At 46.2% G+C, this 25,564-nt stretch overlaps 1 protein-coding gene across 1 annotated transcript in view; it reads right to left on the reverse strand.

Annotated features, from left to right (window-relative positions):
* Positions 1-15,667: 15,667 nt before the first annotated feature.
* The window catches only part of LOC147425349 (Transducin/WD40 repeat-like superfamily protein), a 90,176-nt gene continuing 80,279 nt past the window's right edge, over positions 15,668-25,564 (reverse strand). Inside the window, exon 14 of the mRNA XM_086499410.1 lies at positions 15,668-16,327. Within this exon, the coding sequence (XP_086355536.1) occupies positions 16,235-16,327 (93 nt within the window). The 3' untranslated portion in view covers positions 15,668-16,234. The remainder of the gene's footprint in view (positions 16,328-25,564) is intronic.

A 25,564-nucleotide genomic window follows, 5' to 3' on the forward strand; every position in this document is an offset into this window, starting at 1 on the left:
GGCTATGCAACCACTCTCTACCAAGTACCACATCTGCTCGCTCCATATTCATAACCTGAAAATCCAAGGATATGGAATAGTCTTGAATTTCCAACAGTACAACTCTGACTTGAGTATCCCATACTTTGGCATCATAGCCATTCAACATTGCTACCTTGTAGCGGTGGGAACTCAGAGTTTGGGGCAATTTGAGTCTTTTCACTAATCCATAGTTAATGAAATTGTGAATAGCACCGTCATCTACCAAGATACGCCCCGTGTTCCCTTGAAGAGATCCGTGCATACACACTAACTCATGTGGACCGAAGTTCTGTTGCCACATGGAAGCTCTGATACAGCATTCATGCACCACCTCAGTGCGTGTGATCTCCACCTCCGAGAAACGAGTGAAAGACTCAAGAGACAGCAGTTGCACCGTGTGCACTGCTTTCTCCTTGCCTCCAGTAGCAGATTTCCCTTGGGACAATCCTTTTTCCCATGGCCGCTTCCCAAGCATTGAAAACATAACTTCTCTTTTTTAGCCTTCTCAAATTCCTTAGGAGAGAGAGACCCTCGAGACCCTTTGGGTTTTTTAGCTACTTCAGAGTTGGCTACTATAAATTTCCTTTTATTTTTTTAATGTTATGTGCGTATATTAACATGTGTATTTGTAGGCACATGAGTACTATGTAATTTCTTCTCATCTAGATCATCATGAATGTGAGCTTTCACCATGGCCTCATCAAGTGTTTTAGGGTCTTGAGTCTTGACGTGCTTCTTCTTAAGCTCTGGTGTCAGACCATGGATAAACCCACGTACTTGTTGAAAGGTGTCTAACCCTTCCAACTTGAGGACAACATCCCGATATTGTGAGATATATACAAGCGATGATGGGTGTTGGCGCATGGAACATGTGTCCCAAGCGGTCCAATTTCTATCCGCCTCATTTGTGGACAGGAACTCTTTTCTAAACATAGTCTCCAAAGCTGTCCAACTCTGTGGTATGATATTCTTCTCCTTGAGAGACATCCACCATTTATGGGATTGCATTCCAAAGTTAGACTTGTCTGCGGCGCCCTGACTGCATTCGGAGTACGTCGTAAGGCGTGAATTCCATCCCACTTGCTGAGAAAGATATTCACTGCATCCTTCTTGCGCTCTTGGTCCTCTCCCTTAAACATTGATGGCTTTGTATTTTTCAACAACTCGTCCACCTCCTTCGCGATGAGAGAGTGCAGAGAATCCGGAGATGGACCTTGTCCATTACTAAAGTGGATAATTTACTGACATTTTCATTTAGTGATGCAAAATTCGCTATGTGTGCTTGAAATGCTCGAAATTCTTGGATATTGAGCATTCATAAGCATCATCTCCTCCCGTAGCTTTGCGGGTACCCTCCGTGAGAGTATCCGACCGCAAGGCATGATTGGGAGGATCGGGCATACTGTGCTCGAAATCAAAAGTCATGTTGATATCCGAATCCAAGGCGACTGTGTAGTGCTAAGAAGAAATAGAAGAATACCTGGAGATCAAAAGATTTGATGCCAACCTGTTGTATCCGTCATTGGTACCGAAAATCATCGCTAATCAGCCATGCTAATTACGTGATTTTTAGGTAAGGTAATCCCGTCACGTTTATTGCGGAACTTGTCTAATCGATTGTCGAATCCCAAACTGTTATCAATAGGTCGAGCTTCGAACACTTTGCAAATAGTTGAAATGAATGAAGAACTACGACTGTCTCTAGTCGAAAAACTAAGAAATTTTTGAAACTTCGAAAATTTCTGCAGAAATTTGGTGACTTGCCAATGAATTTTCTGGCTCCGGCCGAGGTTGTCACAGTGTTTACCGTCAAGGAGAGTGGAGGGCCTTTAGCCGTGGGCACTTGCCCTAAGGGGAGAGGTGTTCCTTTTTTTAGATTTGCCCTAAGGCCTCAGACAGCCCGAGTGTGGATGGTAAAACACAAAAACTCACCAAGTTTGGCGATGGCGCACAGGGCAGGCCGCCTAGAGAGAGAAAGAGAGAGAGACATCATTGCGTTGCTCGACTGCGCCCGCCGATGTGCGGATTCTCCTCGGCTCCCCCTCGCGCTCCTTCCAGGCCTGCTTGTGCCGGTCAAAAAACCTTCTTCCTCCCCCCTTATAGGGCTGCTGCCCAGGCCGCGGCTTCGTCTTCCGGCTATGTGTAGAGAGCTTCCCTGCCTTTGGTAAGAGAGGAGCTCCTCGGCCCTATTGCATGCACATGCAAAACCATGAGAGGACCACGCTTGCCCTTGGACTATTTTTAGCTCTGATACCAAAATGAAGCCCCGAGAACTACCTTGTTGGATTCACCGCCCAACCTCCCATATATATAGCCCTTGGCCTGAATCCCTAATCCACACTGATAGCCGGCCTCTTCGCCCAGGTCCGTGACCCCCCTTGGGTATGCCCTTGGCATGACACTCCACGAGGTACATAATCCCCAAGTGATTTATTACTTGCTTACATGTGAGTGTCACTTCTCCTCCAAAATCTCGTTGGCTCTCTTGGTGTAACTATTAGACTCTACATGTATGATCAACTCTACTACTCATGCTTACAGTACTATCTAAACTTTTAAGGATTTTCCTTCAAAATTATATTTGCTTTCACGTCCTTTCTAATCGCTATAAAATGAGGGGGGTAATCGTAAAAGAGAGAGGAATGTGTCACGCACACGCACACGCACATGCACGAGTGGGTGGGAGGTAACACCTTTGTTTTGCAGCTACACCTCAAAGAGGTGCAATTAGGGGAGGTAGGAGGGGGTAATTTAGAACAACTATTCCCCTCCATGTGGGGGTACCCTTACTTACCAAGTAGGTCTCCCCAATCTCGGAAAAAGAAAAATGTTCGTGCAATGTCATTGAAGATTCAAAATCAAATGTAAATGGTTGTCTTATTGTGAAGAAAGTGGAAGGTTTTGTAGAATTTAGAAGGCTGAGTGTCTGCCTGAGGCGAGTGCCAAAGAATTACTTGTGTTTCTTGTTGATCCGATGACACCAAAGTTATGATGCTCTAATTTCCCTTCACAATAACCTTGGTTGAACAGGGACTGATTCCCTCTCTCTGGATATCGATATCTATGCATCCATGTGTTTTTTTGTGTGTGAGCTTTTACTTTGGTATTTTAAGCAATTAAAAAACGAGCCAAGAGAATCGTGAATCCATTAGGTTATCCTTTTAATTTTTTTAAGCCATTAAGTGATCCATTAAGTAGTACCAAATGAGTGCAGTAAACCTTCATCCTTGAAATGCTCAATTTTTTTCACGTTCAACTTATTGATTTGCAACACAAAGTTTTGGAGGCCATATGAAATAAACTTGGCCAATAAAATTGCATCTTCAATGTGCGCATAGGGTAGAGGAGCCAGGTTAGGTACAGTTAAAAAGCAGGGGCCAATTTAAGAAATTTCAAATTGTAATGCTTCAATTTTACATTTGTGCTCAATGATTTTCATTGAATTGGATATCAAATTGTAGCACTCGTGAAGATCTACTCACACATCTATCCATTTCCATCCTCTATTTGCATTATCTCAACAATATATTAGCTTCAAGTTATATGCGTACTTGTATTGGTCACGTCTTTTCAGTGGCTCCTGTACCCTAGATCTCACTAAAAAAAAGTGCTTCACACCAACAATGTTAGACATTTTCCCTTGAAGCATCTTTCAAGTGATGTGGATGATCTACATTGCCAATTTTCGAGAGCATAAAAAGTTCATGGTACTTCTCACTCATAAACCAAGTCCTTATAGTGAGATTCATTAAGATTTTATTCTCAAATACAATAGGGTTCCCCCTAAATAGTAGCAACACTATTGCAAATGCCTCACTACTTGGCTCAATCTCCAACATAAAAAAAAATCATTAGGGTCGATAACACTCAAAAACATATTGAAGCCATAGCTACTTTGATATTTTCAAAGCTACTTTGGTGTGGATAGTTTCCCAATTGATACTTTTTAACTTTGATTGCAAGTGGTTAGTCAACATCCATGTAAAATCCTTCACATGCTATCGGTAGAAACCAGGCATGCCTAGAATTAGTTTGCGATTCCTTGAGACTCTTTGACATGAGCCATTTGACAATAAATTTCTTTTTTTGAGGTTCCTTCGTGTCTATCTCTATAGAAAAATGTAGATTTCATTTTTGTAGTGTTTATTTGATTGCCGTTTAGGAAATCTTTCGCTTTCTCGATGTAAGCCGTTAAGGAAATCTTTCGCTTTCTAGTTCCATCCAACTACTTTTCTAAATAAATCGAGGGCTCAAATAATGAATCCTTTTTGTAACAAAAAGAAATTTCCCTCTAAAAGTAGAGTGTGCATATGTAAGACTCAAACACTAATTGTAAATATTTTAGTTTTTCATTGTGTATCTAAATATATAGATATTGTAGTAATTATAGATGCATAACATTGTCCTCAATGTTTCTTGTGCATTGTCCAAACCAAATGGCATGACCAAGAAGTCATCATGTCCAAACTAAGTTCTAACATACTCTAGACTTTATCCTCATGATTATGCCCTAATCTCTAGTCAATTCTAAAAAAGTATGTTCCTCTATGGAGGTTGTCAAATAACTAGTCCATTTGAGACATAGGGTAACAATCACTAACCAAATGTAGTCCATGAATGTCTGCATTACAATCACCAAAGAATAGGCAATGCAAATGGTGAGGAACGGGGGTGAATGAATCCTCTTCATATAATCAACCAAATGTCATTTCACTTTTTGTACCATGGAGTTTCTCAATCATTAATATAGCCTGTTTTTTGTGTGACCTTTGTTGCGCCTCTTGTGTAAACAACCACTCCACCTAGGTCAAGCCATGTAGACAAATCCACGTGAAAATGATGATGTAAGTGTGATGGTGAAAGAGATAGCCAACCTATAAGGCGGATAGAAATGCATCTTGTGATGAGGTTAATGAACACAAATAATATCTTTGATTATTTCCACACATGTAAATGTTACCATATACATGTGGCAGTGATATGTGTGAACACACTAGGACCGTCAGGGCATTTTTTCCCTCTTTAGGAGGTTTTTTCCCCCGAGCATTGTATATACGCCCATCACTCTAGGGCTATCTATCTTTCCATTGCATACTAAGTAACACACTCTCTATTGTGTGCCTTGAGCTTCCTTCGTCTTCCCCAAGCTGTGTGTGTTTCTCTGCAACCCTAATTCCAACAATTGGTATCAGAGCAGGTTGCGTCCTCCCGGGCTTAGTCGCCAGCTACTCCAGCACACGCCTGCTCACTTTCTCCGATTTCAGTGAGCTTTGGCGAACGTTTGCAGGTCAACAAATATTTTGGGTTCGGGCTCATTTCGGCCTCCGTTTCCACTACAGGCAGTATTGCACATGCAATTTCGTCATTTTGTGCAGAGATTCTGTCAGTGTCATTTTTTGCATAACGGGTGCCTTACAGTCTTCTACATTTTGTGCTATATAGCACGTGTTGTTCCCGCTCCGTTTCTCCTATTTTCGAGCAGTTTACACATCAGGTGCAACATTTACCATGGCTGACAACAACACAGATGTCTTCAAGATGTTTGTGGTTGAGGACATGTTGGATGGGGACAATTACCCTATCTGAGCTTATATGATGCAACACGTTCTGATGTCAAAGGGCGTCTGGAATATTTTGCAAGGCATTGATGTACGTCCTGGTTCTGAGGATGTAGGCGATGTTGAGGATGTTGCAGGTCTTGCTGCAAGGATTGCTGCTATTAGAGTTGTTTTTCCTACGGTAGAACAAGCTCGTTGGGATGTAAAGGATGCGTAGACTCATGCATTGATTGCGTTGTCTGTGAAGCGCACTATTGTTCCACACATCCGTTCAGCAAAATCTGCAAAACAGGCTTGGGATATTTGGCTGGTCTTTATGCAAGTTGCAATGAAGCTAAAATTGCTTTGCTGCGTAAAGAGTTGCAGTCGAAGATTATGCACGAGGAAGATGATATGGACACTTTCCTTTTTAGTGTCAAGGATATCAATGAGCAACTTATTTCTACAAGTGAAGTCATTTCAGACAGTTACTTTGTGCAGACTGTTCTTGATGCCTTACCAAAATTCTTATCAGACTTTTGCTAGTACTTGGAGACTTATGACCCAAGGAAATCCAGAAGTTGTCAAGTTTGATGCATTATGCACATTGTTGTTGCAAGTCACTTTCTAGAAAAAACAAGACTAGACAGAGTGCAGTTGAACAGGCTTTTATTGCTTCTCAAAGAAAGGGTGGCAACAGCAATGCAGCCACTTCTTATGGTTCTTCTACGAGTGGCAAAACTTCTGTTCCCAATGCTTCTGCTGGCAGCACTTCGTCCGGCAATTCTGGTGATAAGGGCAAAAAGAAGATGCGTTGCCATTATTGTAAAGCTAATGATCACTTGATCAAGTCGTGTCCTAAGTTGAAGGCCAAAGAGGCTAAGAAGAAAGAGGGTGGTTCCACTGCAAATGTTGGTTCCACTACAAATGCAGCCATTGTTGAGTCTTCTGTGAAAGGAGACTATAATGCTGATGTTGATGCAGAATGGGCTTTTAGCGCAGAGTGCACTTACAATCCTGTTGTCCATGATGCATGCTTGTCAGTTGCTGCAGATTCACATGTGTGATATTTCGACAGTGGTGCTACAAAGCACATTACCTCACATCATAAATTGTTCACCTCTCTCGAGTCTGTCCCTCACGGGAATTCAGTCACTTGTGCCAACAATGCCTCTTATCCGGTTTAGGGAGATGAAAAGATTGTGCTTACTGCTGCAAATGCCAGTTCCTTCACACTTGTTGATGCACTTTATGTACCTGGGATCAAGAAGAATCTCGTCTGTATCCGCACTTGCTAGACTTGGACTTGTAGTCAAATTTGTGGATGACAGATGTACAGTTCATGTTCTCAGTTTTGGTAATGAAATTGTTGCATCTGGCCTTTTGTGCCGTGGTCTGTATAAGCTCACTTTGTATGACAAGTGTGGACAAAATTTTACAAATGCAGTTGCAGATTCAAGGGCTATTTTAGATGCAAAACTTTGGCATGCACGTTTTGGTCATCTGAATTTTGCCAGTTTGCGGCGTTTGCAGAAATCTGATATGGTTGCTTCTTGCCGCCTCTTGAAGCACCTGTCAAACATGTTTGTGAAGGCTGTATTTTGGGTAAGATGCAGCGTTCTAAGTTTCCAAAGAATGGTTCAGTTCGGGCTACATGCAGGTTGCAGCTTGTGCATAGTCATGTTTGTGGGCCCATGCAAACTCCGTCCTTGGGCAATTACCTTTACTTCGTGACTTTCATTGATGATTACTCCAGGCATGCATGGGTATTTCCGCTTAAAGCAAAGTCCGAAGTTTTTATGTGCTTCAAACAATTTCTGGCTATGGTTGAAAATGTCTCAAAATGTACTATCGGTACTCTCCGTTCCGATCGAGGGGGGGAGTATATGTCTCATGAATTCAATGCATTTCTGGCTAGTTGTGGGATAAAAGAGCAATGTACAATGCCTTATACACCTCAGCAAAATGGTGTTGCTGAGAGGAAAAACAGGTCACTTACGGAAATGGCACGATGTATGGTCAAAAGTCAAGCTTTGCCTCATTCATTTTGGCTTCGGGCCATCATGTGTGCCACTTATGTACTAAACAAATGTCCTCCCGAAAGCTTTGCAGTCTATTACTCCATATGAAGCATGGCATGATAGAAAGCCTTCTATTGAGCATATGCGTGTTTTTGGCTGTTTGGCATAGTGCTTTGGTGCCACAAACACAACGCAGAAAATTGGATGATAAGGCTGTCAAATGTATTTTTGTTGGTTATAGTGCTAAAAGCAAAGGTTACAGGTTGTATCATCCGCAAACAAAACGTATTCTGGTTTCACGAGATGTAGTGTTTGTGGAAGATTCTGTTCAACCCTTGTCTCATGTAGTAGAGACAATAATGTAAGCTCACATGACATTTATGACACTTTGTACCCTCTTTTCAGTGGTGGAAATATGAATGTAAGTTCCAATGAGGAAAATGTACAACCTATGGGGGTTTCAGAAAATGTTACAGATCAGCCTATTACTGATGCAGATGTACATGATGTACTTGATGAGGAAAGGGCTCAAAATGAGCACGCTAGAGGTATGTCAAAATGGTTGGTGCACACTTTGTGTGACAGTAAATTGGATGCACCTTTGTCTAGTCGTACTCGTTCAGGCTCTCGCCACGCATCAGATTGTTATGCTTTGGCTATGTCTAGCTTATGTTGAGGAGCCTCTGTCTTTTGATGAAGCACAAAATTCAGAAAATTGGATGGCTACCATGCAATCAGAATATGATGCACTTATAGAAAATGACACAAGAACTTTATGTGATTTTCCTCCTGGCAAAAAGGCCTTTGGTACGAAGTGGGTTTACAAGGTGAAACGCAAGCCGGATGGTGAGATCGATCGCCATAAGGTTTGACTTGTTGTAAAGGGTTATGCACAGCAAAAAGGCATAGATTATGAAGAGACCTTTTCTCCCACTTGTCGTATGACTACTCTGCGTTTTCTATGTGCATTGGCAGCTCATTTTGGTTGGGATGTACATCAATCAGACATTGTTACTGCGTTCTTGAATGGTGACATATTTGAGGAAGTTTATGTAACGCAGTCTCGCGATTTTGTCATAAAAGGACAAGAGGACAAAGTGTGCAGATGTAAGAAGGCTTTGTATGGGTTGAAGCAATCTCCTCGTGCTTGGTATGAGAAAGCTGACACTCATTTGGTCAAACGAGGCTTTCGTAACAGTCCAACAGAAAGCACATTGTATGTAAAGTGTGAGGGTGATGTACTTTTCATTGTAATTCTTTATGTTGATGATTTGTTGATCACTGGACCAAATGAGAGACATATTGCTGAATTTAAGACTGATTTGGACGCTACTTTCAAGATAAAAGATTTGGGGTTGTTGTATCATTACTTGGGTATACAGTTTGAGCAGTGTGATGGTGGTATTGCCTTGTGTCAGAAAAGTTACATGGAGACATTGCTATGTAAGTTTGGACTTGAGGATTGCAAACCTATTGCCACTCCCATGGAAACAGGTTTGAAGTTGAGTCTACATGATGCTGGCGATCCTGTTGATGTCACTCTTTACCAAACTGCTATTGGCTGCCTCATTTCTGTATGCAACACGAGGCTGGATATTCAGTTTGCAGTCTCACAGGTCAGCAGATTTATGCATAGCCGAGGGTCTAAGCATTGGCAAGCTGTCAAGAGGATTTTCCACTACCTTAGTGGCACTTTACATCTTGGCTTGTTTTATCCCAAAGGGGGATCATTACCGCCAGACTTACATGCTTTTTCGGACTCATATTGGGTTGGTTGTTTTCACACGCGAGTGTCCACAAGTGGTTTTTGTTTCATGCTTGGCAGTTCATGTATATCATGGTTGAGCAAGAAGCAACCTACTGTGGCCACTTGGAGTTGTGAGGCTCAGTACAGGGCAATCTTCACAACTACAGTTGAGTGTGTATGGCTCAGACGCCTTATGGCTGATTTGGGTGTTGGACAAGACACTGCCAACACTATCTACACTAACAGTCAGAGCGCATTCGCAGTTGCGAGGAACCCACTTTTTCATGCTCGCACAAAGCACATTGAGGTGCATTACCACTATGTCAAGGAGAGTCTCTCAACAGGAGAGATCAGCTTGGCTTATGTGCCAAGACAACCTTGCAGATCTTTTCACAAAGGCATTGTCTCGTGAGAAGCTTGAAGCTTTCCGCAAAGCTTTGGACTTACTCCCCTTTGTGGACTAATCATGTCATGGCACTTCCCTTTACTCATGTGCCAGCTCTCGTTCACCGCATCACTCCAGGGGGGATTTGTTACCATATACATGTGGTAGTGATGTGTGTGAACACATCACTAGGACCGCCGGGGTATTTTTTCCCGCATCACTCAGGGGGGATTTGTTACCATATACATGTGGTAGTGATGTGTGTGAACACACTAGGACCGCCGGGGTATTTTTTCCCTCTTTATGAGGTTTTTTCCCCCGAGCATTGTATATACGCCCATCATTCTAGGGCTATCTATCTTTCCATTGCATACTAAGTAACACACTCTCTATTGTGTGCCTTGAGGTTCCTTCGTCTTCCCCAAGCTGTGTGTGTTTCTCTGCAACCCTAATTCACAACAAAACACATAAGCAAGATTCTTGGAATATGCCAAAGTTCTTGCCTCTAAATTGGGGGTGGATATGTATCTAACCTGGGGGTCAAAAAATTTCGTCTCTAAACTGGCTGCCTTACCCTAGTTTGCATACTTCCATTGCAATAGCTGCAACCACAATCGACGTTCCATGTACAATAAGTGACGTCAAGATGGATATATTGTAGTTGAATTTTACTAACTTGGCACAACACCTGGCTCAACATACAGTCAATTGAAAACAAACCTTCATGTCTTAATGGTAAGACTAGGTATGCTAGGTAAAAGAATTATACGCCATGTCTTCAGCTTTTTTGCAACCCTCACCTTGGAAACCCTATTAGTTCTTTGTAACAATGCAAGGATATAAATGAGAATGTGGAGTGAAACTAAGTAGTGGAAGGGTCAAATCTTTTAGAAGCAGAATGATTTTTAGACAAAGGGTGAATAAGTGGCATTAGGCAAGAAAAAATCTAACCAGGTAAGATTCAAACTCTTCATCCAAAAGTTGGCGTGTGTTGTAGACGCTTGGAGCTATGTCATGGGAATTTATCCCCCCTACAACTCTTGAGCCATCATCTTCAATTTAGTCAAGGTGCTCCAATTTTTCTCAACTTAAAATGTGAACACTTGTTTCAAAACTCTCATAACCCACACACACATCTTATTCGTACATTGAATAAAAGTACTTCTAGACAAATTGGTCACTATTTATATCAATTTGGTACACGTTAATTGGACCATGTACTGGCCGAGAGGTTTTCCATCTTTTTTAAAGGCTTCCAATTAAGGGCATCCTTCAATCTAATTGTATTAATTTGCTAACTAGGCATTGGGCCTATCGGTAAAGCTCAATTTGTTCAAGCTTGTACACTTAATTGTTTGACTATCTATAAGATATGATCAACCGGAAGACTTTCTCTCTAGCTCGCTACTGCTGCCCACCTGCGCATGCCTAGCCCCCCCCCCCCCTCCCCCACTGCCCCGCTGCCTGTCCTCGTGGGCCGCCCCCTGCCTACCCGCGCTCTTTCTCTCCAGGAGTCTCTGGCTCGACGGGCTACAGCAAGAGAGGAGGAGCAGCGCCTCAGACGGGGCATTGCTTCACTACAGAGGATGCAGGAGCAACATCCAGACAGTCCATGGTTGAAGGAGCAGTTACAGCAGCCTCGACAGCAGCTTGCTTGCACAGAGGAGAGGCATCCTGAGTTTTCCTTTCATCGACAGGCATCTCAGTGGACTCAGGTTGGTGACAAAGTGACAGGTGCTTTTTTTGAGACAGTGGGACCTCGGCACTCGCATGCCAAGGTCAATCAGTTGAGGAGACCCGATGGGTCAGTTGTTTGTGAGCCCGAGGATATGCGTGCAGTTGCTACTGACTTTTATCGTGAGTTACTGTCGGCTGAGCCCCAGTCAGAGCGGCAAGATGCATGCAGGGAGCAGGTTTGGCCACAAATGCCTTGTCTTGTGACTGAGGAGATGCGCCACAGGCTAGAGATGCCTCTTGAGCTTGAGGAGCTACACACAGCTCTTAGGGCCCTCCCTCGTGGTAGCTGTCCAGGTGAGGATGGGTTGACTCCCAGCTTCTTCTTGGATTACTGGGACCTGCTTGGCCCAGATCTTTGTAGTGCCTTACAGTACATTTTGCACACAGGAGTGATTGCGGATAGCATGAGTGAGGGCCTGATTTACCTCATTCCAAAGGAGGGTGGCTCCTTGAATGAGATTCGACAGTGTCGCCCCATCACATTCCTCAACTGAGCCCTAAAAAATTCTTGCCAAGGCTCTGAGTTTGAGGATTCAGCCACTTTTGGAGACCCTTATACATGGGACTCAGACAAGTTTTGTCAAGCACTTTTTGGGAGGCTTCTGCCCTGGCACGGCTCCGTGGGGAGGACCTTGTGATTCTTCTTCTCGATTTTGAGAAGACATACGACAGAGTTGACTGGGACTTTCTAGAGGGCACTCTATGCAGGATGGGCTTCTCAGATGCTTGGATCAGAGGGGTGTCAGCTTTGTACAGACAAGCTCACATTCAGGTGCTTTTGGCAGGAGGTAGAGGTGAGCGTTTCATGCTCCCCCTTTCTCTTTTTGTTCTATGCGGAGGCGATGAGCAGATTTTTGGTGTCACAGCAGGTTGGTCTGAGGGGCTTAGCACTCCCTATTCAAGGAGATGAGCTTCTGGACGCTGAGCTTGCCGACGACTCAGCCTTGTACTTAGAGGGCCAGGAGGCCAATCTACACAGATGTGAGCAGGCTTTGGAGACCTTCTGTTGTGCATCGGGCGCACTGATCAACTGGAGAAAGACAGTGGCTTTCTCGGTTGGCAGTGCTCCTGTGCGCCAGATTGGATGTCAGGAGAGGGTTTCAGGTGGATTCCCCCAGGCATTGCAGTTCGGTACTTGGGTTGTCAGGTTGTTTTGGACTTGTCCCGCGAGCAGCAAATTGCTCCTCTTCTCCTATCCATCAGGAGAAAGCTGTTACATTGGAGCTCAGCACGACTTTCGCTGGCTGGTAGAGTAGTAGTTGCCAACCAGGTGTTGTTGGCGACTATGTGGTACATCACTTCTTGCTGGATCTTCTCCAGTTCTTGTATCAGCCAGGTAGAGAGCCTAATCAAGAACTTCCTTTGGTCAGGTCGTGACACTCAAATTGCCCGAGCCAAGGTGGCTTGGTCGGTCATCACACTTTCTTGTTCTCAGGGAGGGCTTGGGATCATTGATCCAGTACAGCACAGCAGAGCCCTTCTTAGGAAGTTCGTCGTCAGAGGACTTCTTCCAGGCGAGGAGCCCTGGAAGAAGTTCTTGCTGCAGAGGCTTCGTGCCAGGGTGCCTCAGTCAGGAGGCCCTTGGCAACCTTCGGCCAGATGGATCTTTACCGAGTTGCGCCGAGTTGGTTTGAGTAGGAGACTGGAAGACCGCTTCGCTGTGAGTTTGCTTCGATCTTGGGAGCTCTTACGGCGTGGCCTAGAGCAGAGACAACCGGCATACACGGAGGAGAGCCTACGGCAGTGACCCCATGGTTAGCACTCAGAGAGGCCACTTGGTTGGGAGTCGGCCTCATGTTTCTTAGGGTCCCATGGCAGCAGGTCCAGCACGCTCTCTAGGTGACCGGCTAGAGTTCACAGGTTTGTCAGAGGAGGTACAGGGTTTCCAGATCCAGGGCATGAGGGGTGCAGAGCATGTGTCAGGACATCTCAGAGTCAGTTCCAGATGAGTGGCTCACGCCTCTCGAGCCAGTAGCACCCCGGTGGATAGGAGCCTTCACACGACTGGAGGTTCTCATTTCAATCAGGGCCTGCTCAGAGATTGTCCCAGCCTTGTTCTTCGAGCTTCAGGGTGGGGGATGATTACAGCGAGTTGCAATAGAGGCCCCACAGGTAGCAGAGTGCTGTTTCCAAAGGATCCGAGTTGTGGGCATCTGTGGGAGCACTTGCGTCATAGACCCTGACCCAGCAACTCTTGAGACTGGACACTGGAGGCTATGGGCTTGTGAGTGTTGTCCACTGGCACGAATACAGTGGGATCATGGTGAGTGGCTATGGAGGGACCCCTTCTCTTCTGCAAACCGCCTAGGAGTCCCCTTCTTTCAGTACACTGTTCGGCTTGGACGTCATATACTTGCAGCACAGAGAGAGGCCCGCCCCGCTGCAGCACGTCATTGGCAGGAGGAGGGCCTCACAGTCGAGTTCTTGGCAGCCTTTTAACAGAGGCTGTGGGACTAGCCGAGGCGCGTCACTTTGTTTTAGTGGTTGGTTGCACACAGAGCCACAACAGTAGGGAGTTGGCTTGTGCATAGTGCTCTCTCGGCAACATGTGCAACCTGTGTGACCAGTTGGTGGAGAGTCAACGTCATTGTCTTTGGGACTATCCCTCGGCCCAACAGGTGTGGCTACGAGTTCTTTGACTGATGTCTGCTCTCTCCACGGCTCGACAGTACACTTGGGGGGCAACGGCCTGGTCCACACTCACGGGCCCGACACTTCAGTTTGAGCTATCTTCCACCAACACGATGATAATGATGCAAGGGGGACAACCTACACTCCAGCCTGCTACAGAGCTTACTCCACAAGAGTGGTGCAGTGAGAGAGGAGTGTTGGGAGCTCATTAGTGGCCTGACACTTTGGTTCATCTGGCGGGCCCGCTGTTTCCGCATCTTTGAGGCTCGCCCTGTGCCACCAACAGAGACTGTTCGTGACTTTTAGCTAGAGCTGATCCATACTCTCAGAGGACAACTTGAGGGACTACAGGGTAGCTCCGACCGCATGCACAGCGCCGCGAGGCTTTCCTTTGACTCTGGCGCCCTGGGCCTTTCTACACCATACTCCAAGGGGTGCTCAGATGGCACTACTGTCCACCTGTGTGGCTCTTCCCTCCTCCCATCTCTTGATTTAGCCTCATTGTATATATGTTTTTTCATTGGGAGAGTCTGCCCATCATGCTTGTTGTAACCCTCTCTTGCAGAGGTGGATGTAGCCCTATGGGCAGTTTTCATTAACTAATATAAGGATCTTTTTCTCGGAAAAAAAGAAGATATGATCAACCAAGAATGCAATTAGCAACCAAAGTAATGAAGCTAGCAACGTTTCCATAGTACTCTTGGACTTTCAAGCCATGGTCATTTGAGTCTTGTCATTGTTGCTGGCATAGGACCACCTCTCACACGATAGATGATTAGTCTACGTGCCAATTGCAACCATAGCACTGACGAAATGATAACACATACCTAAATGCACAATGATAAAAGGGCTGAGTGATATAAAGGCAACGAATAGAGAAGCCTACGCTTTAACCATGAGCTCTAATACCAAGTTGGAACATGAAACTTAAAATAAATCGCTCTCAAAAGAGTTCAATGGCACCCATGAAGCACACTCTTTTTAAATGGAGTTCGAGCCATTGAAAGCTTCAAGCAGCATGTTTTCCTCATAACCATGCAACAATATTCTCTCTTGCATCCTCCCTTCCCCAAGGATTTATTGATGGTAGCTTTCCTGGAACATAAGCGTGTACCATTGGGAATTGGAATCATAAGTGTGTCCTGATACTAATCTATTGCTCATTACATGCTCTTTTTCCCTTTGCATTAAGATAAAGCTCAAAAGCATATGTTTCGATGTAGCTCATCATTGAGATAATTCACAACATCATATTAAGGCCAAAAGAGCACCAATATCAACTTGTGCAACGTAGTACGCAAATAAGGCAACAAACACGGTCAAAACCCCCAAAGAAACAGAGAAGCACATCCGTGCCCATACACATGCAATGCTCACACACAACATGCATAACCATACCCACCCATACACTGAGCATATGCCCATAAACCATACACTTGACATGCATATCCGAGGGCATCTTATCTATCACACAGAAGCTTGCATGAATCACGATGCAATATTTAAAGCAACATGAAACGTCACAAAGGCCTATGTAAGAATAAGAGGACGAACAAGGTGCAACTTTATAGTAACCTACATAAGAGGATGAGAAAGAGTGTGAACCACTACTCAAATGTCCATAGTTACAGGACTACGAAAACAAATGTCGAGTATCTCTCAAATTGGCCTAGATACACACACGATGATGATTAGTCAACGCCCTTTTTACAAGAACAAGGCTGGCCATCATTAGCTTGCAATGTGGCACTAATCCACAGGCTTTTTGAGAATGTGTGCACGTCTGGGAATAAGGGGTTCTTGCCATCTTTCCATGAGAATACATGGAACTGAGCACATAGAAAAAAGCAAGACAGCCACCTTTCACAGCGCACATTGAAGTTCAACATTTTAAAGCTTGACCCAGACCTGCTTTTGCAATCTCCATCAGTAGTTTCACCCTCATTTGTTTGTTTGGGAGGACAAAACAAGTTTTCATGTAACTTTGTATTCTCAAAACATAATGAGAACCCAAGAAAGAATTCTCACAAAGCCTTCAGCCCCTGTGGGAGTGAACATAACTAGAGGGCTTGAGGAACTTGCATCTCATTTCTTCTTTTTAATGTTGTGTAAAGAGCTCATCCAATGTGGCTTAGAAAACTCATCATCATACACATCAGCTTAATTGCAAATTGGAGAACACTTGTAAGAAATTGTCCGTTCCACCACTAACAATTGAATCCCCATTCCACCAGTCAGCACACAAGACCTGATAAGAGACACAAGAACATGGTTGGATCTCTCTCTCTCTCTCTCTCTCTCTCTCTCTCTCTGTGTGTGTGTCTGTGTGTGTGTGTGTGTGTCCAAGGAAAGGAGGCTGATTCTATTGCTTGAAAATCTCCCAGAACGCCCAAATGGTTCCTATTCTGAGAGCAAGTACATCACTGTTACATAGCAAGCCTTAGGCATCAAACGGAAAATTGTAAAACGAGATACAACTAGGCACATGGCCGAACGGAAAAGACTGAAGGCTAAGGCAAAAAACCTGTCCTGATAAGAGACACAAGAACATGGTTGGATCTCTCTCTCTCTCTCTCTCTCTCTCTCTCTCTCTCTCTCTCTCTCTCTCTCTCTCTCTCTGTGTGTGTGTCTGTGTGTGTGTGTGTGTGTGTGTGTGTGTGTGTGTGTGTCCAAGGAAAGGAGGCTGATTCTATTGCTTGAAAATCTCCCAGAACGCCCAAATGGTTCCTATTCTGAGAGCAAGTACATCACTGTTACATAGCAAGCCTTAGGCATCAAACGGAAAATTGTAAAACGAGATACAACTAGGCACATGGCCGAGCGGAAAAGACTGAAGGCTAAGGTAAAAAACCTCTCCTAAAGAAAGTAAAAAGTGCCCTGACAAGCTAAGTGGAGAGATGATGGCAGTAGAGTCTGAAAGATATGCGCTTCAACTAAAAGCCCATTGAGCAACCGTAAATCAAGCACTGGAGCCACCAAAAGCCACCAGAGCTGACAAGGCGCTTTCTTATAGAAGATCGAGTAGTCTACTTGTTGATGGTGGCTCCTGGAGACCATGGCTGGAGATGGAGCTTCCCGGAGACAGTGTAGGAGGCTTTGACACAACATCCAGGTGAAAATCTGCCGAAGAAGCTTGGTAGAGAGAACAGAGATGAGAGCAGCTAGCTGACCCTGAACAAACCAACCGCCAACAAGCAACAAATACCAAAACCCCAAAAACAACCCCCCAACCCCACCAAAAAAAGAGGGAAGGAATATAACACAAACAAAAACAAACAAACAAACAAACCAGAACGACAAGCTTTCACTCGCACGCACAAACCAGAAGGACAAGCTTTCATGCACGCACATTCGCACGCGTGCAACACGCCCGAAAGCAAGCCTTGAGTGGCCAACAAGCGACACACATTCACAAAGACTCAAAGCAAGCTTCTACGCACACACTCGCATGCACTCAAACACACACACCCAGAAGCAAGCCAACAGAGAGATGCACTGACCAGAAGCAAAAAGCAAAAACAACCACAAAAGCAAAAACAAAACAAGAACCAAAGAGGAAAGACCAAACCCGAAACCGGAGAGCACCAACGAACCAACAGGATCAACATTGGGAGAAGCGCCCGAACAAGTGTCAGGGAGTCTGCAGCACCAAGTGAAGAAACTGGTGTGGAAGCAAAGCCAGGGAGGCAACCTTCTCCAGGCAGAGACATTGTCCTGACGGGCTCGGTGTTGAAGGTGGGGGCGTAGCTTGGAATTCTGGCAAGAAGACGGAGAAGCTGAGGAAGAGGCCACGAACAAATCAGTGCAGAGGCCATTGAAGATCTTGCGAAGCCTGGATCTGTGAAGGAGAGTTGCTGTGGCCAAGGGAAAGGGAACCAGCCCGCAGGGGAGTAGAGGGGAGCCAAGTTGCGGAAGAGGGGAGGGGACCAGGCCGCATGGGAGCAAACTGCGATAGGGCAAGGGTGCGTGGAGGGGCAAGGGTAGATTGCCGCAGGGTCACAAGGGAGCAGCCTTCGCGAGGGACAAGCCTCCTGCGAGGAGTAGAATCAGCCATCGCTAGGGCTCGTGCTGCTTCTCTCTCTCTCTCTCTCTCTCTCTCTCTCTCTCTCTCTCTCTCTCTCTCTCTCTCCCCCCCTGCCCTGCTCTGCTTTGCATCTCTCTCGCCCCCGCTCTGCACCCCGCGCCTGCCCTGCACTTCGCTCCCGCTGCCCTGCCCTGTTCTGCAGCCCCGCTCACGACTTCTGCTCTGCACCCCGCTCCCGCTGCCCCCCCCCCCCCCCCCCCCCCCCCCCCCCCCCCCCCCTCGCTCCCGCTGCCCTGCCCCACTCGCGCCCTGCCCTGTTCTGCAGCCCCGCTCACGACCTCTGCTCTACCCCCGCTCCTGCCCCCCCCCCCCCCCCCCCCCCCCCCCCTCCCGTTGCATAGTGAGAGAGAGTTGCGAGCGTAGAGAGAGAAAGAGCGGAAAAATGTGGCGTGGAGAGAGAAAGAGGGGGGCAAAATTGCGTAGAGAGAGAAAGAGGTAAAAAAGAACGTGATGAATAGCGTAGAGAGAGAAAGGGTAGAGAGAGAGTCTATGCCCGCGTAGAGAGAGAGAGAGAGAGAGAGAGAGAGGGGGGGGGGGGGGGGGGGGGGGGGGGGGAAGAGAGAGAAGTGTGCATAGTGTGGGTCCCGTCGGCGACAAGTAAGCATGAGGAAGCAGAGTGACAAAGCCGACCCCTTAGACGATGCCATTCAAAAGTGCAAAGAAGAGATGACGGAAACCATTACCAAGATGAACCACAACCTGCTGGGCACGATAAAAATGCTTGAAGGACGCGTGTTGATCCAAGAAAGTAAAATAAATGCACTGGAAGACCGTGTGACGGCTCAAGATGAAGAAATTGTCACTCAAGAAGTACCTCACTGACACACCATCAGGAAACACACTTGAAGAAGGAGAATTGCAACCCTCAGTAATAGAAGAACTAAACACGATCAAAGAGCAAGTACGCGCCATCAAAGAGGGAGAAGAGCAGCACAAAGAAATGACCACTTCCTCGGTGGCACCAAGACTCAACAGAAGATAGATGAAGCCGAAAAATGGACCGAGGTTGCCAAGAAAGAAAAAGGCAAAGAAATCACGTCCACGCCCACACCCACTATTTTTAATAGGACACTAGAGGAGGAGCAAAGAAAACAAGTGCGCACTTTACATGTGAGAATTTTCCGCCTTAAAGACAAAGATAATGTGGACGAAGAAGTAAAAGAACTCATGGCCCTGATGGGGGTTCATGAACCGATGCACACAAGAGCTTGGAGAGTAGGCAACAAGAAAAATGGAAGCAATGGGGAAACCTCGAAGGAAAGGGCACTCATCCTTCGTTTTCCCTCCATTAAAATGAAGGACTTTTTGAAGAAAAGGCCAACTCTTAAGAAGACGGGCATCTTGATGATCTCACCCTCTCGCAGATCGCTCATATGCAAGAGGTAATGCCGGAGATTAGAGCGGAAAGGGAAAAAGGCAAGATTGCCTTCTACCAAGATGGAAGAGTGGTAATACTAGAGCCACACGCCACATGACGGTGCGAGACCTATGGGACCACACTAAAAGTTGCCACCTAGAACTGTAATGGATCTATGCGCCTTGATATGGGTGCCTTTGAAGATAGTTTTAACGGGAGAGACATCATCTTCTACTCTGAGACACATCAGGCCCCTGGGCAGTCTATGCCCCACTTTAGTGGATACAGATGGGAGACAGCTTGTAGACGGGAGACACGATCAGAGCACAGAGGACAGGGCTCAGGAGGAGTGGGAGTGTTATTTAGGGAGGGTTTACAGCTACATATAGCTCGCAGGGTGAGCAAGCCAGGTACATGTGGGTGAGACTGAGAGCAGAGATTGGCAGATATCTCTACATTGCTATATGCTACTTTCCCCTGAGTACGTCAGTATATGCACCACCCGGAGGACAGTCCCCCTCTATTTTGGATGATGATATATGGAAATTCTCTAGAGATGGTAACATTATCATTCTAGGGTACTTCAATGCTATGACTACCCATCATCAGACAGTATTTTATGATACTTCAAAGGAGATGTTGAGAGAACTGGATGTTGCAGAGACGGGCCTAACCTGACTATCACACGATGGGGAACAGACTGAGTATGGATGGCACTTGATAGACATGGGGACCGCACATGGATTGGCCATCTTGAATGGCCTACAAAGATTTCCCGCTACGGGAGGCTTCACATGCTTTCCACACACACACACGGAGCCAGCACAATGGATTATGTCATGGCACAACCAAGCCTCATCCCTAGTATCCAGGATCTCATAGTTGGGCCCAGACCTGTTGGGGTGGCAGTGGATCATGCTATTGTGTCGCTGACAATCTCTTTCCAGTTCAGTGTAGCACACAGTCCACGGGTGGCAGCCCCTACTCGCTATACCTTCACACGGGAGACAGATTCTAAATACATAGACGAGATCTACAAACGCCTATGCACTGAGGACCCAGGGCAACCTTTGGAGGAGCTTACTACTATACTGACACAAACATTACATGATGTAGCACCAGAGGCATACCCACACACCCAGCCCGAGCATAGACGTCGTTTTGGGAGCATGCCTCAGAACAGCTGGTATGATGAGGAATGCCGCCAAACTAGAGCTAGACTTCAGAGGGAGGTGCTTTTGGGAGACATCACTCACAGACAGTCACAGATTGACTTCCGACGCCTAGTGCGGCGGAAAAAGAGGGCATTTTTGGCTCAACTAGAGCACGATCTCTACCAGCTATTCTTGAGTCAGGAATCGCATGAGGCATGGCAGCTCTTTCATGAGTTGTCCCCCCCCCCCCCCCCCCCCCCCCCTCTCTACAGAGACTTGGGGTCAGTACGCATCATCGTTGTACACAGTTTCTGGACAGCCAACCCTTCCTGACCCCCCCAACCCATGCCCACACACGTGTTTTTTTTCACCACTAAGATGGTGAAGAAGGCTATTGACAGGATGAGGACTGGGAGAGCATATGATCATGATGGCTTGGTAGCTGAGCATTTCATGCATGCCAAAGATCTACTAGCAGAGCTTCTAGCAGTCATGTTTAACCGTGCCATGTGCGAGGGCTTGCCTGATACTTGGAGCCTATCTACGATTGTACCTATTTTCAAATCTGGAGACCCTATGGAACCTAGGAATTATCGCACTATCATGATTGGACACACACTGGCAGGGTTGTACGCATCCATTCTTGAGCAGCAGCTAAGTAGATGGGCAAAGAGGAAGGGAATGCGTGCAATTGGGCAGGCAGGGTTCAGGAGAGGCTTTTCTACTCTTGACCATATCTTAACACTCAGGGCCATCATCGAGGAGGGCAGATCCCGTGGGAAAAGGATCTATTGTAGCTTTGTGGACTTCCCCAAAGCATTTGACACAGTACCCAGAGCTAGACTGATGCGCAGATTACAGGAGATGGGAGTACCCACAGAACTCAATTGGGGGATCATGGCATTGTACAGATCAGTAGTAGGGCATGTGTGCACCCCAGGGGTCTATCTACACCGGTTCACTCCACTATTGGGGTGAAGCGCGGCTACCCGCTCTCTCCTACTCTGTTTGGTATGTATGTAGATGAGGTTTCTAACTACATTGAGAGAGATGGGGATAGAGGTGCACCGCTGGCAAGGACATGGATCCCGCTATTATTATACGCTGATGATATCCTGTTGATTTCAGACTCCCCGGAGGGGATGCAAAAGTCACCTGGATGCTTTGCATAGGTTTGCCCATGACAGTTGTTTGTCCGTTAACCTTGGTAAAACCAAGGTCATGGTATTTAACAGTGGATCAGGAGGTCAACGCCCGCATTCGCATATGGCCAGGAGACGGTGGAGTATACAGATGCTTACACTTACCTTGGAGTGGTTTTTAGTGAACCAGCATTCTCATTAAGGAGGGCAGCAGAAACTAGATTGACCAGAGCCCATTCGGCATTGGGTAGATTGGAGAGGATGTGTTCACAGGTTCAGTTTCAAGAGCCTCGAATGAAGCTCTGGCTCTTTGACACATTAGTGGCTTCTGCATTGCTATATGAGCTTAGATTTGGGGGCCTTCATTGGATCATCGCAGGAGAACAGGTCGCACTGATGGATGGGAGAACATGGAGAAGCCCCTGGTTTCTATGATTTCGCAGCTCATTAGAGCCAAGGCTTCAGTACCACCTGCCATTATCCGAGCAAAGCTAGCTGCCCCGCCACTAGTGATTGAGGCGCTCACCAGATCAGTCTCCTTCATACACCGCGTGTGGAAACTTCCTAGAGCCAGATACGCTCGCCTTGCACTTGAGTCCTCTCCAGAGTTAGCCATGCAAGGAGATACAACATGTTGGTAAGGGGAGATGACATCATGGTTCCAGGCGCATGGGTTCAATATAGACAGATTGCCCCCCTTCCAGTACTCACTGGACGCACCCTCCATACACAGTCTGAGATCGCCAGGCTCATCCGGCAGGACCTGACTCAGCTAGACACTAGAAGGACATGGACACAGCTAGCACAAGAGTTGGGCACAAAGATGGCTTTCTACAGAGAACATCTTCTCCAGCTTACGGCGGACGGTTTCGTGGTGAGGCCCAGATACATGGACACCCACTTGTCCCATGGGATACGGTGTGCTATTGGCCAGATACGCCATAGTTACCAGGAACGGGAAAACGGAACGAGAACGCGGAACGGGAACGCGGAACAAAATGCCATTCCCTGTTACGGGCACTCACGTTTGAAACACGGAACGGGGATTCGGAACGAGAACTTGGAATGGGAACGGGGAACGGAGACCTGAAAACGGTCATTCCCTGTTACCACATCTTCACACCAACTGCGGATCGAGACTGGGAGATACAGCGGAGTACCAGCAGAGGCTAGGACATGCCCCCTGTGTAACATGGAGCCTGAGACAAAGTTACACTACACATGCCACTGCCCCGTCTACTACGAGATACGAGGACGCTTCCACTGCTTGTTCCGAGAGGGCTTTGGACCACTCTCCAAATTCATGGGGTACGAGGATCAGAGATGCCTAGGTTTGTTTCTGCTCAAGCTGCGCAGACACAGAGAGAGCCTGCTGAGAGGAGAGGCCAAACAATCTCAAAGACACATCACAGACTTCTTTAGAGCAGACACTGGACACCCGGAGGAGTTACTACCACAGCAAATCTTGTCGCCTCACACCACAGGCACACTGATCGACCGAGCGACTGAATTGGGGAGATCCAGACGCCCACAACTGCGGAGGACTACACAGCATCGATGGAGGCTACATCAGAGAATCCGGATTGCTTAGGCCCGATATGCACGACGCCCAGTCAGACTGCCGGCCGTGGAGAAGATTGATGAGATCCACCAGCGACCAATGCTGGATCTCTTGTGATTTGTGGTTTAGCTATCCCAACTAGCTGCTTTGTTCACACCTACCGGCTTAGGATTTCACAGTATTTATATTCCATCATTTTGTCATTTCATTTCATTTTGTCACTCTGACTTTGTATCAGATCCACCACATTGTAACGCTTTGGTCACATAGGTCATTTTGGCCTCTTGAAGACGTTAATATAACATTTCATTTCATTCATTCTCTCTCTCTCTCTCTCTCTCTCTCTCTCTCTCTCTCTCTCTCTCTCTCTCTCTCTCTCTCTCTCACACACACACACACACACACACAAAGGAAAGGGGGGCGGGCTGGTAACCTATTGTATTACGTAATCGATTACAGGCCCGCAAGTATTACGTCAGCCCGCAAGCACACAAATATAAGAGATCTAACAATGAAAAAACCCTTGGGATATTCAGCAACCACAAATTATAGGGAGATACTACAAAAGATGGGTGATACTACAAAAGCTAGGAGAAGGGAAGTAAGGGAATAAGGTAGCAGAGAGTTGAAGTAGAAACATGCCACCCAAAACTCAACGAGGAGGCCGAAAACTCCACCAAAGAATCTGCAAAAGCCAAGTTCAGGTCTCTAGCGCATCCCAGCAGAAGGAACATCACCACCGCAAATAAATTGTGCATCAAAGATCTCGGAGAGAGAAGGCCTCTACCCATCCTTGGCAATAATCGACAGGGGTATGTTTCCAGAACCTGTAGGGCAAGCCGAAGACGAGGCTAAATGGTAATCCATGCCCAAACCCACAACCCTGCCATCCAAGGACTTTGCATATGCCCAACAAACGATGAAGGAAACAACAACATGCAAGCAACAGACGGGCAGATATGCAAACACACCCACATATCGCACACATCCATACCATACAAATCAAAATGCAGAAACAACAGATACAAAAACAAAAAACACAGGTAGAGGAAACCAAAGAACGGTGAGAAAAAAGGCAACGAAGCAAACCCTGATCTCTCTCTCTCTCTCTCTCTCTCTCTCTCTCTCTCAGATTTACGAGTTTGTTTTGGAAAGCAATTTGGGAGAACATTGGCACGCGGTTGCAGTTCTCGTCATCGTTCCACCCGCAGACTGACGGGCAATCTGAGATTGCCAATTCAGTGATTTTAGATTTAATGAAGTCTTATATCTCGGAAAAGAAGACTCAATGGGAAAAGTATCTACCTTTGGTGGAATTTGCTTACAACAACACGATACACTCTTCGACGGGGAAGGCGCCATTTGAGATTGTTGAAGGTGCTGCTAAGGTTCCACCCTTCCTAAGCACGAAATATAAGATTTTTGAAGCTGATGAGTATACGTGCGACTTAGACACGGCTTTTGCCAAGGTCCGCGAGGCTTTGCAAAAATTTCAAGAACGACAGAAAAAGGCAGCACATCGCCATCCTCGCGATTTGAAATTGGAGGATGATTGGGTGCTCTTACGTTTTGAGAAGGCACGCCTGAGAAAGAAGAAGGGAAAGGAGAGGCTTTTTCCAAAGCTTAGTATGCGATACTACGGACCTTTCCAGATCTCTGAAAAGATTAGTGATGTCTCCTTCCGACTGAAACTGCCTGACACTTGGAGGATTCACAATGCATTCCATGTTAGTCACTTGAAACCTTTTAAAGGTGATGTGCCTGATGATGGGGAGCATGATGAGCAACCTGAAGTGGAAGAAAACGGGAAGATCCTTGTTCCTGAACAGATTTTGGCACATAAGGATACGAAGAATAAAGGTAAAGTCCGAAGGCGGTTCTTGGTCAAGGTCAAGAACTATCCTGCATTGGATGCGAAGTGGATGGAGGAGGAGGACCTAGCAGATACTCCTCAGATTGTGAAACTTTACCTCGAAGCTTTTGGTTTAGCATAGTCTACTACAAATGGAACCCAGAATTCAGCTTGGCCGGATATCTGGTGCAATGGGATGCACAAGAGGGGAGTTACTCCGCTCCTTTGTCAACAGATGCCTCGATTTTGATACTAGAGTCACTGATGTCTCTATGAGCTTCAAGGATACTGAGAGCTGACAGTATTCTGCTGTATGACTTTATGAAATGGAAATC

The sequence above is a fragment of the Adiantum capillus-veneris genome, chromosome 25 (assembly GCF_014529385.1).
Source record: "Adiantum capillus-veneris isolate H3 chromosome 25, ASM1452938v2, whole genome shotgun sequence".
Lineage (NCBI taxonomy): Eukaryota > Viridiplantae > Streptophyta > Polypodiopsida > Polypodiales > Pteridaceae > Adiantum > Adiantum capillus-veneris.